Genomic DNA, 21,613 nt, shown 5'->3' on the forward strand with positions numbered 1-21,613 from the left:
TGTATTTTGAAGGAAAAAGTAACTGGTGTACTCAAGACTCGAACTCGAATTGCCTACTCAATAAGCAGACACCTTACCGACTTATCCACGGCACAATGTGCATTTTGTCGTGTCGAACCTTTATTTCTAGTGTGTGTGTTACGTAACACCGCTACCAGATGTCAGTAGTCGTGCGATCACCCATTTCGCAGTTACGAAATCACTTTTTTAGCTCCCATTAATCCGATTTTTATATACCTCTCTCTCTCTCTCTCTCTCTCTCTCTCTCTATATATATATATATATATATATATATATATATATATATCTATATCTATATCTATCTATCTATCTATCTATCTATCTATATATATATATATATATATGTTACCGTCAGAACCCGAAATTAGGTAAAACTAGAATTTCCTAGTTAAAACTAGTTTTCTCAAAGCCGCTTCGAAAGAACTAGTATTAACTAGTCAATACTAGAATTTACGATGTTAGTTAGGTAGTTCTAGTTTTTACTATTTTTCCTTCTAGTTAAAACGTGTTATTACTAGTCAAAACTAGTATTAACTGAAATGTGTTACCGTCAAAACCCGAAATCTGTTGAAACCAGAATACCCTAGTTAAAACTAGTTTCGTCAGCCTTTCGTATTAACTCAGTATTAACTAGTGAATTGTAAAATTGACAACGCTTATTAAGAATGCGTAGTTTACTATTTATTTTCATTAAAATACAATATTACTAGTGAAACCTGAAGAAATGTATTTATTTTAAGACACTTAGAAATAACTTTTCTTTTGCACAAACATCATAAATGTTTCTATATATTTCTAAAAAGTATTATGGCACTCACAATATCATAGAAATACTTTGTTTTTGCAGTACCTTGCGAAATATAAGCCCTCTTGCATGCATAACATGTGAATCCTTGTCGTTCAAATACAATTCTATAGAAACACTTATTTATTAAGAAATACACAGAAAAGACTTCCGTTTTGCAGAAATATCTGAAATGCTTTTGTATGTTAGCACAAGGTAAAATACACACTACTATTGCACTACTACTTATTCAATTCGGTGGTGCCAAAGCAAATCTACTGACGTAATATTGTATATTTATTATGAAATACAAAGAAAAACGTTTTTATTGCTAAAACATCTGAAATAGTTCTATTTGTTACCACAAGGTAAACTATCATGGCATTTTGAGTTGCAGAGAAAACCTTTTTTCTTGCACAAGCATCTTTTCGAAATACATGCTTTCTTGCACACACAACGTGTGAACCCTTGTGGGGTTAATGCTGCTTCCCTGGCTGCAGTTCTCAACGAAATTTCAGTATCTGGTACTTCGACTGGTGTCAGGAACTGCTCGTGGCAAATGTCGAATTCAGACCTACAACAGACACATTTTGTTTAATCACATGGTGTGGGAATCCTGAATCACTTATATTAAAAAATAATAATGACTTTTCAAAACAAAATAATAATGTATTTTAACGCACAATTTCCACATCGTCATAATTAGTATTTCAGAGAAACACCGGTAGTTAATCTGCGTATTTCCTACAAAAACGCCTATGCACTAAAGCACATTTCACGAGTACCGGTTTCACAAGCTAAACAACAGTCTTTTACCGGAATCAAGTTCGTGACATGTTATCAATCTACTGGTGAGTACACAGCAGACAACAACAGATGGATTACACATTATTAAATCGGTTCCGGAAAAACATAATGGACATTATAACAGAAAATTATTTTGACATAAAATGATGTGAAGAATCCATCATTATTTCGGTTAATAATAATATTACAGATACGTATAAAACACTTGACCAAACTCCTCCCCATTAATTTTTCCGTTTTTTGAAGATTGTGAGAAGTTGTAGGTCACTATCACCATTTTGGAAAGCAAGCAAGACAGAATTTAAGTAATTCTATGATCTAAAAGGATCAGCGCTGTAAACAATTTACTTTCTGTATAGAAATTTGAATAGCTGTGAATAATGATGTCACACGCTGACTACTCAAAAATCTAAACAAAAAAATAAGTTGTTTACAGGAATAATCCTTTCAGATCACAGACTTATTAATTTCTATCTTGCTTGCTATCCAAAATTGTGATAGTGACCTACAACTTCCCACAATCTTAAGAAAAAGAAAGAAAAGAAAGTGGTGGGGAGCTTAGTCAACAGCGTTAACATATACAATATAGCTCTTAATTACCGAGCGGCCATAGATCAGTTGGTAAAGTGCTGGCTTCGCATTCGGAAGGTCGCAAGTTCGCGTCCAGCGGCCTACCATCCTGACTGAGGATTTAGCTTTTATCCCTCTCATACCAATCAAAGAATGTGATAGTGCCTATAAAACTAGGCCTTAACCAACTTCCTTCCCATATGCTATCTCGTACCAGAGATGCTTAAAGGCCTTAAATGAAAATGCTTAAGGCCTTCTGCGGGCGTGGTCGCGGGCTCTAAATCCCGCTGGGAGCCCTCCGCCTCGGATACAAACCCGAGCAATGGTTCGGATCATACTTTAACCTGTAGGTCCCGTCGTTAAAAGCTCCTTAGCTTGTTTAGGACGTTAATACAAATTCTATCAATAAGGAGCACATAAAAGACAGAAAACTTACCTGCAATATAATTTATCCAGCTTTCCATCTTTGGTTCCAATCTTGTGCAGATCTTCATTTTTTTCTAGAACAACTCCAATGACATTCCGAAAATCCGCCTTTGCTCTATCCACATCCGGGATTGGTATTATGACATTATCTCCCACTTCAACAGGTGGATGGGTGGCATCAGAGATACGTTTCATTTTCTTGGCCTGCTTTGACAAATTTTCACGTGCTTCTTTCCTGGATGATGTGATATCAACCGCACTAGGACCAGCCTCATTTTCTCCTTCATCAAATGTTTCATGTTCACTAAGGCGCTCATTCATGTCCTCAATAATACTCACGAGGTCGTCCTCATCGTTTATGTTTTGGAGAACATCTGATGACAGTGCTGAAGTCGTAAGTCCTACTCTTGGCTCAATGCCGAACATCGCACGGTATGGAGACTGTTTTATTCCGGAATGATAAGCTCGATTTTTCATAAACTGAACAAAGCGGAGACCATTTGACCAGTTTGTTGTTTTATTATCATGCATCCACGAGGCAAGCATATTTTCTATATCTTGATTTGCCCGTTCTACTGACCCTTGGCTTTGGCTGTGCCTGGGCTTTCCGTTGACTAACTTTAACTCAGGCCAGAGTGTCGTTAGTTCCTTGATGACAGAATTAACAAACTCTCTGCCATTATCAGAATGTAAAATGCAGGGGGCACCAAATGTCAAAAATATGTCTGTCAGTTGGTAGGCTACTTCTTCAGCTCTTTTGGTTTGCAGCGCTCGCAGTAAGACAAACTTCGTCAGATGATCCTGGTATACCATGATAAACTTGAACTTACGATCAGGGTGTGCTTGCATGTCTATCAGGTCCACTTGACATCGGCTGTTCATTTCTGTGTGAAGTATTGGCTTAGAAACAAAGCCCTTCTTTTTCATACTTTTCTTCCGTTGACATGTTTCACACATTGACAGAAAAATATTTATCATTTGAGTCGTAACGTTGGCATATTTCCTAGAAGTTTCAGCTTTCATTCTATCTCGACCTCCGTGTCCCACAGCAACATGTGATGCTTCAATAACATCAAAGATCTCCTCGGCAGGCAAGTAGTACTTCACAGGCTCACTATTCGACACCAGTTTTTTTGTTTCACCAATTTCCAAAACATTAAACCGTTTCAAACGTCTGTACTGTAAAGGTGTTTTCTTTGCAGCAGATTTTGCCTCTTCAACTTCAGTTAAAAGTTTACTGTAAACGTCCTTGGTCATTGCATTATAGTGACTGTCTTTTTCATTTTCCAAACGAATAATTTCTTTGAAGAATCTTTCCTTCAAAATTGTTTCTTTATCGGACTGACTCATTACAATGAATAATCACCTCACACTTCCCGAAACACTAACACACGCATAGCCACGACAAGAGAGACGCACCTGCACACTTTACAAAGGCTCCGAACAGACTTAGAGAAAACAAAACAATACTTTCCCAGTAGGAGCAAGTCCGAACTTGCAGAAACACTGTTAACTGATCCATTTTGGTCAGAACTAGTTTTAACTAGTAAAAACTGTATATGATTCACATTATATAGCCTTTTTCGTTAATTCCAGAATTACCTAACTAACATAGTAAATTCTAGTATTGACTAGTTAATACTAGTTCTTTCGAAACGGCTTTGAGAAAACTAGTTTTAACTAGGAAATTCTAGTTTTACCTAATTTCGGGTTCTGACGGTAACATATATATATATATATTGACAACAGTAAGTAAGAGTATAGATTAAGTTATTCTTGATTTTAATCTACAGAACAAATGCTTTTAATGAAAACATGGGGCCTGTTGCCGTAGATGGCTAAAGGCCGTAAATAAAATTCAAACTTCAAGTGTAACTGGGGTAACTCCCGACAATGGCTGATTTAAGACGTTTGATAGCGCGAGTAATGGCTGGTTTATAAACATACTTGCTATAGCGTGTGTAGGTAAGTGGTTACAGCGTCTGACTGTTATGCTAAGGGTCCGGGGTTCGATTCTCGGCCTGGACTGAGTTACATTTTTTCAAGGAGTTAAACACTATAAATTATGTTCGCGTTTGATGCTGAATGAGATTTATCCTATGAAGGGAGAAAAACCAGGACGGATACAGGGGGCAGGAGGAAAGACGGACACTGTTTATCCTTAAGTGCTAAAATTTAATTTATTCCCATGTCTTTTGCTCTTTCCTTTCCCTCTTTCCTTCTTTTCTCATTTTGTTTAGCTTTCCATACTTTTTCGGTCTCTGCATGATGCGTATTATTGTTTTCGTTTCCTTTGCATTAATTCCTATCTCTTTGATCTTAAAGTGAATGGAATTTCTGTAGATTTATCTCGTGGTTGTTTCTCTAAGTGATGCTCTCAGATAGTAATACTTTTTCCTCCAAATGGAGGAATATCCTGGCATGTTATGTTTTCGGGCATGTATTTGCTGTCATGTTGGTTGTCCAACTATCAGACATACAGTGAAACTATTCTGCTACTGGAAAAAGCTATCATTTCTTATGTATCCAACCTCCAGTTTCTACTGTCGCTGACTGTACATGTAATAATCTACGCATCAGGTTTAAACCAACAGATTACACGTTTTAATTCCTTCCCTCCCATATTCATCTCCTTTACTAGACATTTGTGAATTTCCCTTTACTACAAGAATGCCTCGAAAGCATGATTCCCACCATTTGCTCAATCGAACTTTATTTTGCTTTTTCCTTATAATTTTGTTATTCTTTAATATGTTTGGGAACAAAATCTTTGCAAAAGTGAATTTGTAATATATGTAAATTTAATACTATTATTTAATATAAATACTAGCCCCAGATACCTGCATTTGCTCGGCCTTCGGTCTCGCACTTCTCATACCTTTGACGTAAGGTGAGTTCGCCAATAGTCAACCGCTAAAAAAAAAAAAAAAAAAAAAAAAAAAAAAAAAAAAAAAAACTTCTAAACACTTATAAAACGTGATGATTTCATATTTGATGAAAGTGAATTATTTGCTTTATTTGGGTTATTTTGTATCATACCGTGAGTTAACTGCTCACTTTTAACATTTTGCAATGATATAAAAATACGTTTTACGAAAACATCAAAATTCCCACTTGTCGACCATCATCGCTCAGTAGTCGACCACATTCATGCTATTAGCCGACCGCGCGCAATTTCTATCGTTTTGATCTCGTAGAAGTAATTGATTGCCTTAGATGATCTTTGGAAATTGTATTATTCGTAGAGATTTGAACTTGACAAGACGAATACAGATTTTCTTTAATTTTCTTTAAGATTTTCTCCTTAGTGATTATAAATGAAAGAATCAGGCTATTAGGATCTGATACATCGCTACTTTATTTGAAATTGGAAGGATCGCAACTATTAGGATTTGAATATTAAATGCTTCTTCCACGTGAAACAAGATTTCTCTCCTGCGTTATATGCACACGTTATCTTGTCACTTGTATTACGGCTTTACAAATTCTAAACAAAGTACGAGTCAGTAATAATTTAGAAAATCCTAAGTGTTCACGTTTTCCCTGTATGAAATAGATTTCTCTTCTGTGTTAGGTTTCTCTCTTGTATTACTTGAGCACATCGAGTTATCTTCTCATATATGATAAGGTTTCTCTCTCGTGGTAGGTTTCTTTCCTGAGTTACTTGAGCACATTGAGTTATCTTTTCATGTGATAACAGTGAGTTCCTGATTGTTTGTTCAAATAATTTATATGCTACAATCCGCACACAGTAACAGCTTATCTGCAAGATCTTCCCATGCATAGCCAGATAAATCGGTACATCGAAGATGGAACCATTTATCACATTGATTGGAATCCACTAGTTTATCCTCACTTTGCAAATAAAAATCATAAATTATCACTCCACATCCTGCGCATATGGCTCCATCGCCGTAGTCAGTTACATCTTCTTCATTGTGATGTTCTTCTACAACAGCAGTGGCCGTCTTCTTCGATCTTTTCTTTGGATTTTCCGGCTTGTTGCTCTTTTCTGCCGTTCTTTCATCTCTTTTTGCCTTTTCCTCGTCTAGTTTCTTCTGTTCTTTTTGTTTTGTAGTCGGTACTCGGCGATATCTTCTGAGCTAATTGCAAACGGTATCTTCTCTACTTTCCTCTTATTCTTTTTGACAAGACTCTTGGGCCAGAACAGATGCTTTTAAAAAGTTGGCATTATATATATTGGTCTAATAGTTTTAGATGTTGTGATATTCTTCTGACTTGATTCATTTGGTCCAGCAACATCATCGCTTTCAATGTCCTTTGTTTCTTGCTGTGCTTCTGGTATAGAAACCAGTTTCAGTAGAAGGTTATTCGGGAGAATAAGTATCTTGCCGAATATCCTTCATAGGTTCAGTTTCATTCAGTAGAGTTGATGTGTAACCTTTCTTCTCAAGTTTCATTTATCAGAATAATTAAAGGCCTCTCTGATTCTGTTGTTGGAGCAGACATAACTGATTCTTGGTTTGGCACAACAATGATTTTCTCTTTCTTCTGTGCTGCAATGGCGTCGGATTCCTCAGGTTTCGTTGGTAGAGTAGGCGCTATATTCACTGTTTCACTTCAGCAGCCAATGACTGGAGATCATTTAGTAATTCTTGACTAACAGTAAGAGTAGCGTGAGACAAGTATTCATAGTTATCATCAACTACAGGGATTTCACCAACTACAACTTCGTCATCTGCTGGTAAGCTGTCACTTTTATCATCTGTTTGTACTGCTTCGTCCATCGGTTCTTTTCCTGGAAGTTTCAAAACTTCAAGGACTGTGTTGAAGCCAACCGCAGCCTTTTGAAGTTCATTCTTGTACACAGTAATAACTTTTCTTGCAGTAAGATATTCTTTACTAACGTTTAGCTGAGTGGAAGTACTCTGTTTTTGCATACACACTTGATGCATTTTGTATAGTTAACGGCGTCCGGATTCAAAGGATACAGTTCACATTTGCGAAATCCATTTTTTATTGTTGATGGTATAGCTGCTGTTTGTAGGACCTCTGCAATAGGTGGTGCAAACTGATCTCTTGTTATGGAAGATAAATTATGTTCCGTTAGATAGCTGCGGAAAACGAATTTCCAGCTTGTTTTTAACGCCTTAAAGACGGATACATCGCATGATTGCAAGATATGCGTTGCATGAGGGTACAGGGCATACAATATAATCTCGTTGTTGTCACAAAATTTGCTTACTTCATAAGTTAATCGTCCGTCAATGAAAAAAAAAAAAAAATACATCGTGATCTAATAGCCATTTATTGAAACCATTGGCTACCCACTCAAAGAATGTCTCGCTATTCATCCAGCCAGATTCGGATCGTCCTATCACAATCGACGAGGGAATATTGTACACAATATCTCTGGGTACTCGCGACTTGTATGGATAAACGATCATTGGAGCTACTGTTTCTCCCGAAGCACTAAACGTTCCTAGAAAAGTAAGGGTTTCCTTTGAATTATCTTGAACCTCATAAAAATTCTTCCAGCGTTTTGTTCCAAAATTTTCCCGCATGATGGGCACAATTGAAAATAAGATTCATACGCGTTAAAAATTCTACGTGGATCTTCTAGAACGAAAAGATTGTTCGTACTGGTGAGGTAGGTCTTAAGATCATAGCACGCGTGCTAGCCATTAGACCAGCGAGGAGGGCTTCTTGTTCTCGTGTAAAAAACTTGGTTTCACATTGAAATAGAAGATTGTCAGAAAAAGAAACTTTCAACTAATGTAACTGAACAAATTCCAGACAGCAAAACGCATAACACAGTATGAAACAGTGTGGTCGATAGGTGGCAAGAAATATTCCAATAGTCGACCAACATGAGAAACAGGCGGTCGATTTTTAGAATATGTCACGAAATCGAAAATTTTATACATGCATGTTGAATAATTGATCTTAATGCCAAACGGAGAATAATTTGAAGCAATTTGGAGTACTCTTAAATAATCCAATAATTGACCACCCTAGGTCGACAATTGGTTTGTATGGGGCAGAAAAAATGCCAAATTCCAACCACATTTTAACGCTTATTTTTTCATTTAATACTTTCTAGTTATTGACAAATTATGCTGATACAGCTTCTAGACGAACTTAGTTATGTAACAAAAACATTTCTTACCTTACATACTATCTATATTCTCAGAAAAACGAAAAATAACAGGATCACAAGACACTCATTACACGCTGTCGTAAACTGCCCAATTGAGTCGTAATTCCACAGATACGTCAAAATTTATTGGTCAAAGACTACCAGCTAATCAAGGGAGAGTGAAACAATGAATGTCATTGGTAGTATATGATGCAAGCTTTATCATGAATAATTTTTCGCTCCAAAAGACCATTAGATATATTTTATATACACAATAATAAACAAAAATTATCGACTATTGGATGGCGGTCTAGTGGCGAACTCACCCTATCTTGGCTTGGTAATCTTATATAAATTGCAACCCCCTACTTTGTTTTATTCCCTTCTAAAGGAAACAAACACAAACACACTTAAAAAAAAAAAAAAAAAAAAAAAAAAAAAAAAAAAACTGAAACACGTGTTTCATTATCAAAGCTTAAACTCCAATTTTCATTCCTCTAACTTTAAGATTTTGAGATATACCGATCTTACTTTCACAATTGCAACCCTGATTTATTGTCCTTCTAGAATAATAATAATAATAATAATAATAATAATAATAATAATAATAATAAAAACGCTTGACATGTCTTTATTTTAAATACCAAAACTCTAACTATAATAGATTTCAAGATATGGAAATCTTGTTTTAACAATTGCAACCCCATTTTTTTTCTTCCCTTCTTTCGATTTCATTTAAAATAATTAAAGATGTGTTTCATCCGTTTTTATCTTTTCCTTCTAACTTATACTAACTTTGATACTTTAAATACCAAATTTCGTGACTAAGCTCAACAAATTTGGAGGTATGGCCATTTTATTTTAACCTTCTCTGTGAATTTGTACAGTACACTGTAATATCGAACTTTGGTATGCTTTAGGGACACATTGATTTATTTGAGATAAAATTTCATCTTAACATTTATTTGGACCCTTAATGTACTTTATAATGAAACTTTTAAAAATATATACATCTACATTTCAAAATGTACATTTTCCTTCAATAAGTGTAAAAAGAAAACTTAAATTTGCCACAGAGGAGGTTAACAATTGTAACCTTACCCTATTTTCTTCCTTTCTAGACTAAGTATTCAAAAAACGTTGAAACTTGTGTCCATTTTAAATTATTTCCAAGTATCGAATTTGATGTCTCTAATATCAACAGATTCCGAAATATGAACATATTACAATAATTGTAATTCCCATCTCTTATTCCTGCTCACCTCTTTTTCTTCCCTTCTGTCAAATATCAAAACAACGCTAAAGGATGTAATTATTTTAAATGAGAAGTCCACATATCAAATTTCATTCTCTAACATACAGAGATTCCGAGGTATAGGCATTTTAAGATGAGTGCCACTGTTCTTTCCTTCCTACCCCGCTGAATTCCCACCCGCCTAAAAAAATCCTTCCTGAGTGGGACCTTATATCACAATCCTAAGCTGTCAAAATTTCAAGTTTTAACTTAAGCGGTTTGGATTGAGCGTTAATCAGTCAGCACTACTACTTTTATAAGTACAGGTAAAGATTAAAATTATACATGGTTAACGAAATTACGGAGACGGATTACAACCGCCATCCCTGTCACCCAGGACACGCTATGAAGGTTTGGCAACCAACTTTCGTTTATCAAATTGTATATATCTAGGAAGTATGTTGACGATGTTTTCTTAATAAATAAAAAAAAAAAAAAAAAAAACTTTTCATCATTAAGCCTTTACACTTTCTTTGAGTTTCAGAGACAACGTGTGAAAATTTCACTTGTACACTCTGTAAAGAAAAAATAGCGACACCTCAATTCTCAAGCTAACTTACACAGAAAACCATAGTTACAGCCCATTAGAAGAGGAATAGAAGGAAATGAAGAGTGGGATAGGTAATTTGCGTTATCTGTGACACCTGTGGTGTACAACATCGCTTGCCAATTGTTTATCAGTAATATTTTCGCTAGATGGCACTGAGTGCGTCTCGTAAATTATTGTAGTGAGAATTCTGCATTGCATTTGTGATGTGTAGGCTGAGGTAAATAGCATTTTATGATTGTTCTTTGCTTTCTCATTGTTTGGACAGTGTCAAGTGGCAAAATTGTTGTTGTGCAGCGTTGTTTGTGTGTGATATTGTTGCTACATGTGGACTGTAAACAAATAATTTGGGTAAGAAATGTGACTTGTTGCCATGTGAACAAGACATAATTCTTGCTTTGCGCAGCTAAGGTAAATCTCTAAGGGAATAGATGGAATACTGAAAATCCATCATTCTACGGCAGGAAGAGTAATTCGCAAGTGAAAACAGCGTAACAAATCGTCCCTTCGTCAACAGTATGAAAGAAAAAAGAAAGCATCACCCAGAGCAGATTGATAAATGAAATCAATAGCACTGCAGATTTAAGGAGTGATTTCCCCAAAAATCCCTTGTGTAGTTTGACAAGATCTTGGAACTGCAGTTACTCGTACAACTGTATTGTCTTGACTGTATGAAGAGGATATTACAAAGAAGAGACGGCGTAGAAAGTCGAAATTGACAAAACACAGAGGACTTCAACATGTAGTTTTGTGAGTCGATATACAACTTGGACTTATGACAACTGCAAACACGTCGTTTTCTTCGTTGAAAAGAAGTTTAGAATAGTGGGAAAAGATGGTGGTGTGAAGTTGTGGATACGAACAAGGAAGGAACTTGACAAGGATTTTGTTTGAGAGATGCAAATATTCAGTTACTGAGTGATGGTATGGGCTTGTTTCACCGCTAAAGACGTCAGAACGACGGATATATGTGAAGGATCGTTTGATGCACGTAAATATCTTCAAATTCTGGTACGTTAAGTTCTTACAACAGCTAAAGATGACTTTTCTGAAGAAAATTTGGACTACTTCCTTTTCCAGGACGATAATGCTTCATGTCACCGAGCGAAACTCGTTAATACGTGGTTCGAGAATATGACTATTTAGAGACTCATGTGGCCTACAAACTCACCTGACATGAATCCAGTTGAAAATTTGTGGATCAATATGAGCAGAAGATTCAATAGACAACTATCTCAAATAGAATGGAATTCAAGGAACAGATAATCCGGTGTTATTCCGTGAAATCGAGGTTGCATTTTGCAATAGCCTTGTTACCAAAGGGCTCCGATGATTCGCTGCACTACAGAAAGCCCATGGTGCACATACAAAATACTAGTTTGGTGTATGGTACTTCCCGATGTTTGCACACAATATGTCTTAACCTTAAGAAATTCCATTTCTTGTTTTCTGCTATTGTTGTTGATCTTTTTTAGTTTTATGTATAACTCTTCCTATAAACGATTTTGCTCAAAACACACACAGCTACTTATATATGCATATAAATTCATTAAATTCATGTCAAAACCCTGAAACTCTGGCGCAAGTATTAAGAATGAACTGCTCATTAGGAATGTGCATTGTAATATTATCAGGAATTCATGTAAAAATCATATTGATTAAAGTATGTTGCGAAAACCATATCCGAGCAAGTGTCGCTATTTTTTCTTTACAGAGTGTACGTACCTCCACATTATTACCAGTGACTCAATGAACAGAACACACCAATACCATTAAGAGCGTTTGAAAGTAAGTGGTTTAACTTTTATAGCGTAAATTATTTACCTCAACTTCGGAAAGAAATAGGAAAATATTTGACCGTGATTGTAGGATGAAAGATCTAAAAGTAACTCACGCCTGTTTTCCTTCCTTTACGGGTTGTAAAGTAACAGGGTGAAAGTTAATTGACAGGCAACTAGTTCATGCTACAAATCCGCTGAATAGTTTGTCCTTTTAGTGGAACTGATTTAATCATCACAAAAATGTCGCGTATTTTAGAGTTTCCTACAAAAAAGAAACAAAACTTGTGGTGAAATTTTGTGGGTAAACGACAAATTAGGAAAGAAACATAGCGTAGATGTTGAATGCATGGCCTGCATCGCTAGAAAAGGGCTGGATAATTTTTACCGATTTGCTTAATCTATTTGTAACCGCTACAACAGCAGCCACTGTCAGAAGCACACAAGAAGCAATTTGAAATGACCAATGGATCCATTTGAGAACTGATACATAAGGTCAACATTTCATACAGCACAGCACATAAAACTGGCATAATCAATAGGACAATCAGTGCGCGACGGATATCAGTGAACATGACAGACGAACAGAACGCCTAGACAATTATCACCATCCTTGGATCTCTTGCTGTTACACATACAAACGTCGTGACAGTCTGGAGACACTCACAAATTAGTTCAATATGGTAGATATGCAAGGTATTCTCCCGTTCAGATTTCGTCCGTTTGGGACTAATGTGATCTAATCACCTGCGCCAACACATTACGAAAGATGTGCGGTTCTCTTCGCGAAAATAGCCCCAACAGATATGACTGAAAGACTGCTTCATGAAACAATGCTCATTCCCCATGCTGCTCAACATGTCTGTACTAAAATTGCTCAATTGGGCTGGGAAGTTGTGGTGTAGCCACTACACAGCGCAGACCTAGTATGTTTTCATCTCTTCTGATCCCTAAAACGACGTAGAGGCGGTCCAACTATTGTATTCGGCTGAAGACCATCATCTGCAAGGCTATACGTTATAGTAACGTTTAGACAAGGGACTTTAAAGAACAAGATATACTAAAACTACTGGAATGCTAAACCAAAGGTTTATATCAGTTTATAGGTTGCAAAAATAAGGAATATATGAAGTTTCACTGTGTACATGTTTTAGGTTGACTATAAAACTCTCTGCAGGGAAAAAAAGTGTGCTTTATTTTTCCACCTTCCCTTGCAATTTGGATTTGTCTCCTGACATCAGCTTTCTAGCGAACGGGAAACTTCCTGTGTATTAGCGGTATGATAAAATCAAACTGTTTTGCATGTTCCTTTTCTTTTGCAATGTAAACTACCTGAGTTGATTACTCTCATACCTTCATGAGCTGTTCATTTGGTTCTTCCGTTAGACAATAGGATTTAAAAAAATAGAAGAAACAACAACAAAAAAGCACAATTCGAGTTTATTTCACTTTCATTGACAAACACTTGAATAAATTTGCTAACAGTCATCTTTATATTCTCTCTGAGCAACTACTTTCACACGTTTGCATATCTGAGAACAAAATAATACATTACTGTATGTAAAGAGCTTTCAATCTAATAAGAAATCTTGACAAAAATATGAAACTTGCAATGATATAACAAAACGTAAGTGTAATAATAGTAGTAGTAATAATAATAGTAATAAAAAAGCAAATTCAACAGATGTTACTGAAATGCTGCTAAACATACAATCTCTTCTATCACTGGTAAAGTTGGGTACGATTTTTTCTCTTTTGAAAGTGAACTTACATATTAATAGCGTCACGTTACTAAATAAAACTACGTGAAATAAAAAACTAAAGCCTTGCTGTGTCTAAATGGAAATAGGTAAACTACTAACATATAAGGACATATGCACAAATATATAATACAGTTCTCATTCTATGCTAAGTAACAATTGTATATAGTGCTCTGTCAACATTAATACTTTTTTTTCTTCTTTTAGTGCTTTACTCAAATAGTGGTATCTGTGCAACTGCAAAGATAATAATCAATTTCTTTTTTCTTATTGTTTAAGATATCACAGTAATTTTACTTCTGGATGAACAATAGAAGTAAATTTATCTCATATTCAACTGTATGGAACAATTGTGTATATTCAGGTACAGGCTACCTTGCAACTACTTCTGAAACATTTTCAAACTTAAAACAAAAATCGCCAATCACCCGGATTAGCTATCACGAGACTAGCATGTTAAAGTTTAAAATTTTTTCTTCTTTTTTCAAAGACTGAAACAAACTCAAAAATAACTGGAATAAAGCAAAACAGAAAAGACATAGGAATAATACATTATTTTCTTATCTATAATTATCATATATTAAAGCATCTCAGTAACTGTTATTCGGTGCTGAATGTTCCCAAAATTCAAGATTTAGATATGAGATATGGAAAATTGTAGACGCGGAAAGTCACCATCATTCATTCTTAACATTCAGTTTCTTCTCGTCGTTAAAATTCAATGCTGAATGGGTAGTGTTTGTGATCATTAACCCTGTAATGAGAGAAAAACGAAAGTATAGATAGTGATACTTAAATTACAAATCTTTTTTCTCAATGTAACTACATATTTTCACTACTTACAAACGAACAGCTTAGATTCCGATTTTCTATGAATCCGTACAAAAGAGAGGGAAAATCCTTCATGTAGTCTCTTGCCATGTTGGATAATATCCTTTGTTGATGCTCTCAGCTATATATATATATGTACACTGTTTTGTCTAATTCGCTAATATACCATAACTAGCTTTCGATATGACTGTATAGAATGTAATAGTACTTATAGGATTAAATGTTATCAAAACACAAATGGTGAACTAGATATAATAGGAATAAGGTGACGATAGCACTAACATATTCTTTTTTCCTGTATCATATTCCTAGTATTTCAGAACTGTATTTCCTAGTATTCCTAGAACTCAATATGAAAGAAGTTCCATGAAAACTATAGTACTTCTCACTATATTGAGAAGTATTGAGTAGCAGCAAATTAAAATCATTTACTTAACAGTACTTCTACACTATTATGTTCCCAACAGAAAGAAATGCCACCATTTATAACGTGAAGTGTAAAACAAATCAAAATATCTTCATAAATTACATTCTTAATACTAGAAATAATGTTCTGTACAATTGTACATGAAGTAGTCACTACTTTACTTAACAAGTTTACATACTATAAATACAACTCCCAGAACTCAACGAAAATCATTTATTTGTAGTGCTTCTTTGAACAAATTATTATTGGCTTATCTTAACAAATAGGTAAGACGGACAATAGTTTCATTTCCTAACAAAAATCCTCAATTTTCCCTGATTTCCAGGTTAAGCAGCATTTCCCCTGACATCTGACCTTCGTTTCATTTTCACTGACTTTTCCCTGTTTTCCCAGTTTTCCAGATTTGTAAGAACTCTGATGACAGGAATATACATAAAATATAAATTAAAAATTACGACTATCATACGTACCACTATCACAAGATGACAGTTTAGTTTCAGTTCAATAATACTAATAATTTTTAATTACATTTTATGTATTCCTGCCATATTTCTTTCTAATACTTTTTACTTTTTTTTATTTTTTATTCTTTATCCTGACGATATGCATGGCTAAGAAATATAGAATGAGTCAAAAATTCTAGGACATCATCCTTTCTCTGAAAGGGATTAATTATTTCGAGTTCACCACTGTATGTATACCATTGCATATAGACCCCATGTTTGACGGTATTTATGGTTCATGGCTGCCAACTTGAAATCTGCCAGGGGGGCGCGGTGGCTCAGTGGTAGAGCGTTCACCTCCTGTGCTTGGGGTCCCCGGTTCGATCCCAGCTCGTGCCGTGTGGACTTTGTGGTGGACAAACACCGTGCTCGTGAGTTTTCTCGGGGTCCTCCCGTTTCCTTCATTCCACCATTTCACTCGTTTCTCATCCTCACCGTCTCCTTTAGCCTAACCGGCATAACCGTGGGACGTTAAACTTAAAGATTTCATTTTCATTTCATTTTTGAAATCTACCATATTGGATTTTTTTTTAATGGAAAGAAGCCCTCGTGGAGTATTAGATAATACTAGTGAGTTCCACTTATATAATATCTGTTGTTACTTTAGGGTTACGAGCACAGATACCCAGTGTTACTTTCTTACAGGCAAATAACAATGACATCGACGACGGGGAAAGGACAGAAGTGATCTTAAGTCTGTCGAACGGAGCTGCCATGCCATTAGCTGCTGACTAACAACCGTCACCCAGGCATGTCGCCAATTCCACATTACACAGTTACACTCTTAATAGACAACGTGAAACAAAGTGCTCTTGGTATGCCTCCTAGTGGTAGTCCTGAACTACTGATTAGGGTACATAAACAATGGTCTTGGCAGCGTTCACGAAGAGTCCAACTGACAGTACAGGCAATCTATCGACACAAGCAGGTGTTAGCCAACATCATGGTACAGATTGTGCATGCAAATAAGTGGCATTCATTTGAAGCCCAACTGTAGCCGACACTTTAAGAGAATAGCCCTAATATAGACGTATGGAGTTTTGCACCCGGGTTTGTACCAATACGAAAGGGAACTCATATCTTAAGGGCACTCTATTCAGTAATGAGGCCCATTATTTTGTCAGTGGGGGTGTTACCTGTCAGAATCGTAAGTATCCTATCTCATTGGAAAGGCGACTCTAAAGAGCTTGTTTCAAGCAAAATTATGGTGGGTGCGGAATATAGAATACTAGGGATGGCCGGATCCGAAGATCCGGATCTCGAATCTCGGATCTGGGTTCGAAATTCGGATCTGGATCTGAAATCCGGATCTCAGATCTTGATTCTTATCCAAACCCACATCCTACCCAAATTGTGATAAACTTGAATATTAAAAATTCGCCGAAAGTAATTTCACGAAGTCCTGACAGTGAAGAAGAAAACAGAAAATTAAGACGAATATTGACAAGTCTGTCTCCTTCATTCTTCACTAAAGATCAAATGCTTGCCTTACTAAAAAATAATCTGATTTGATCCGGATGAGAGTTCGTATGTCTAATCTAGGTCCACCCTGTTGCAGGACCGAGATGAAATACACACACATATATATATATATATTAAACCGGAATACAAAACTCAAATATTTAAAATTCCTCAATACACCTATTTCATTGACAGTTAAGAAAACAAACAGTTAAGACAAGTATCGACTAGGTTTTACGTATATTTATCTTGCTCAGTCTGCTCAAAGTACCAAATGTATATCTTACAATTAGATTTAATAATTATTTAGTAAATCACAATATGAGCACCGAGAAAAAATATGAATTTTGGTGCCCCTTATCTAGATTTGAAATTACGGATTCATACATAGAATCAGGCTAAAAGATAAATATTTCAGATCTGGAAGCCGAAACAAGTGCTAGCACCAAGATCGTAGCCGTTTGTACCTAGGTAATGCGAGCGGAAGGCACTTGCACTAATTCCGCATGTATTTTGGGAAACACGAGAAACTAAAAAAAGATAAATATTCCTTTTCAGAGGCAAGTCGCGCTTTAACATGACTTTTCATGAGTGTTGTGTTGAAATACGAAAACTGTAATGGCGACTTGTTTGAAATAAATGCCTTTTCTTTTTTAGCAATAAAGTTAGGTACTTTCACATTGAATAAAAATTAGCAAAGCACATTCCACTGATTAAAGTGTTGGTTCTTATGGAAGCTTTCACACTGAACCGAAGATTTCTTCATGTGGGTATCGGATTGCCACAATTCACCTTGCTGAAAGACGTGGTTTATCAGGAGGTCGGCCAAGATTCTTTTGGACTTAGCCTGTAGACTGCTTCTGGTCTCAATTATTCCCATATAACAAGACTAACCATATATAAAGTTGGTTCGAAATGATTTAAAATATCACTAATTGATCTTAAGAGGATAATCGCGATTTAAATATTCGTAAATCAGAAGAGATGTAAAAGTTAAGCGTTAAAATAAATCCGATAATTCCTAATGCAACCTAATGATAGCAATAAAACTCCTTATGTAACATTTTCAAAGCTAAGATTAACAGTTATGTTCTTGAAGAGGATTTATGGCAACATAGAATACTATAAATCCAATTATTATAAGTAGTACCTCTGACAGCCCCGCATTTCCCATCACCATCGCCCTTCATCCTGAGTAGTGGGCAATTCACTTACCCACAATGACTTTTCAGGCGTTCCAGTGACATCAATATCTCAGTTTGGGTTTGGGATCATGCTTCGGTGAACCTTGACTATCACCATCAGCAGCTATTAGAGAATCAGAACTTATTTCTGTATTAGATAATGTGAGTAACTATAGCTTTTCGTCTACAGAAGACGGAGAGCGTGCCTTCGGTGCCCGTGGTCATGGGTTCAATTTCCGGAGAGGCACTCAACAATCTCGATGTTGACCCAGCATCGTGAGGACAATTGGGGAGTTATCTTAAGTAAGAGGTAGCGGACTCCAGTCTAGAAAACCGGCATTAGGGACTTCGGGTGTCGATGCGTTGACTACACATCCCCAGTTTCAACATAAGCCCGCTGGTAGGAACCAAAGGACTGTCGTGCCAAGAATTTAGTTTGTTTTAATTATCATAGATGCCTTCTTTATTATTAAATTTTATCCAATATTTTCTTTTCAACTAGTATGCGAAACTCAGAGCTAGCTACTTGTTTTCTTTTTAATTCATGTTCATAGTTAGCACAACTAATCACTAAGGAAAAACAATCTTTTCAATAAAATTCGCCTCGCGTCTTTCGTAGCTCTTGGTTTTTTTTTTTTTTTTTTTTTTAAGTTGAAGAGCAGTTTATCATTTTCCCCTCGCTTTCCCTATTTTTTTTTTTTTTTCTAATTTTACCTATGTTTCTTTGCACGGACATTGCGCCTATACGCACGTGCTTAGTGTGTTCGTTTACAAAAGCGGGCCATCTTCCTGCCACTATAGAAAGTAAGAGTGCACTGTATCAGAGAAATATTAATTGACGTATGTAAGTGAATATATCTGTGACGAAGCCATAATTACTCAGTTTTTGCATCGTACACAGTTTCCTCATCCTCATTAATCTCTTCAACCCCGCTTCCTGAATTCCAGTTCTAGTATTCTTTCTTGATGGGGGACTGATATCTCATGTAGGCTTATTAACTATAACATCAGCAATAAAGAAAGTAGGGTTTAATTTGCATTAATTTTAAAACATTACGTTAATTAAATAATAATAATAATACGGAGCGAGCTCAGGCTACTTGTTAGGATTCTTGCTTCGCAATTGGATAATACTGGGTTCGAATTCGGAGACCAGCCATCCTGACTGGGGATTTTCCAGGGTGGTTCCTCAGTTATAATGGGCAAATGCTAGGTTAGTACCTTGATCTAAGGCTCTGGAAACCTTCCTACCATTCCTTTTCCAATGTTTTCATCTGTTGATTACTACAGTCTAAAGTGGCCTCTGAGGATTATCTGGTAGCTTATAGTAAATAAACAATAACGACGTGATATATCTTCACGAAACGTGTGGGTTAATTTAACTACAGCCTTACAGTTAAAATAGATAGATAAAGTTTTAATATCAATTTCCTGACTTTTAAATACTATTTTCATATTGTTTCAGCTTTCAATTTTCTCATGTATGTTCCCACCGAAAATTGAACCTGAGATCACATGAACAAATGCGAATATGTTAAATATTTTTGAACACTTTAATATACAAAACACAAAACGCTTCAATGATACGATGCATGGATATGTTTTGGTTACGTCCTGCAATGTATGATTAAAGAAACCTGGAGGGTGAAGAAAAATAACAGAAATCTCTTTTATATTTACTCCTTGAACAAACTCCCGACCTCAGAAGGGCATAAGTAATAAAGTCATACAACGAACACAACCATATCGCTCTCCTGAAATTCTCGTGTGTGTATGTTTAAAAATCTACTGTTGTTCCACGCCAACCAGTCTATATTTTTTGTTGTATATACCTTCGAAGTGAAAGATATTCATTATTACATTTGTTGATGGTTGGACTCTAGTGAGTCAGAAACTACTATTAATAAAGAGTTTGTTTTGTCTAGTATTCCTGCGATTAGAAGGGCCTTATCTAAAAGCTATTTCATTTGTATATGAGAAAAGAAGAAAGTTTATTTTCTAAGAATAAAATAAATATTTTTAATGTGAAGCTAACATTAAGTTTCGAAGAGGAGCTAAACAGAAGAATTTGTTACCATTTACATCAGTTTTCAGACAGTTCACTATACTCTGAAATGGGAAGAAATCAAACTTCGAAACATTTTATTAAAGAGACTTCGACAGAAAGTGCAACATGTAAATATTGCAAGGTTAAAATACAGAACAAAGGTAGCACAAACGTGTTATGGAAACATTTAAAAGCACAGCAACTTACTATATCAGTGAATCCGAAAAAAGTTTTACCGAATTTTAGATATTCAATTTTATCATCACAATTTCAGATGTAGGTTTGGATACAAATCAAGATCTGAGATTCGAATTTCGGATCCAGATCCGAGATCCGGACCCAAATCTGAGATCCGAATTTCGGATCCATATCCGAGATCCGGATCTGAGGTTTGGATCCGAGATCCGGATCCGAAAATTTTTGGCCATCCCTATGGAATACCCGCATTGTTGTGTAGCACTAATTGCTGAACGGTATTTGGAAATGCCATAGAAGACAATGTTTCTTTCCCTACTAAATGAAAACTGAAGTTTCCTTTGTTACTTGTAATAGGATAGGTCCCACAGCACTATGGTATTAGATTCGCACATTTCTCAAGATGCAATGCTCTAGTTATTGGACTGGGTATCGTGGCAACTCGAACGGCTCAACTGGATCAAACGTCTGCAGCTATGTGTTACACATAACGGACAACACACCGAACACATCCTCTAATCCACATACAGTATATGTTCACCAGTGCTTGCCTGTAACATTTCCACACAATTACTACTGGACATGTGATGTTGACGTCGGTTCCTCCATAAATCTAAACTGACAAGAGATATGTTACACCAATCGAATTAGGTACCTCTCGTGGACATAATTGGTAATGAATTTTTCTCTTCATAGGATTCTTGTAATAGTGGTCCTAATCAACATACTAAAAATCCTGAATGATCCACCTTGTGCTAACTCCGCAATCCTGGAAAATGGCGGACGATAACAAATCTTCATTCAGTTTTCGGCTAATTTCTCAAAAACGATTATTTTAGAAAGAAAATGAATTAGTTTGAAAGAGCAGAATATTTCCT

The 21,613-nt window shown here is 35.9% G+C and overlaps 1 protein-coding gene and 1 pseudogene across 2 annotated transcripts in view; both read right to left on the bottom strand.

Annotated features, from left to right (window-relative positions):
* Nucleotides 1-2,614: 2,614 nt before the first annotated feature.
* LOC145671497 (KRAB domain-containing protein 2 pseudogene) lies at nt 2,615-4,324 on the bottom strand (annotated as a pseudogene).
* Nucleotides 4,325-13,749: 9,425 nt separating this feature from the next.
* Nucleotides 13,750-21,613, bottom strand: part of LOC145690894 (aldo-keto reductase 1B-like) — a 90,587-nt gene continuing 82,723 nt past the window's right edge. For both annotated transcript variants that reach the window (XM_081766316.1, XM_081766307.1), the window contains exon 7: nt 13,750-14,841. In XM_081766316.1, coding sequence (XP_081622442.1) covers nt 14,799-14,841 — 43 coding nt within the window. In that variant the 3' untranslated portion in view covers nt 13,750-14,798. The remainder of the gene's footprint in view (nt 14,842-21,613) is intronic.

Source organism: Thermobia domestica, chromosome 1 (assembly GCF_964235325.1).
Source record: "Thermobia domestica chromosome 1, izTheDome1.hap1.1, whole genome shotgun sequence".
NCBI classification, from domain to species: domain Eukaryota; kingdom Metazoa; phylum Arthropoda; class Insecta; order Zygentoma; family Lepismatidae; genus Thermobia; species Thermobia domestica.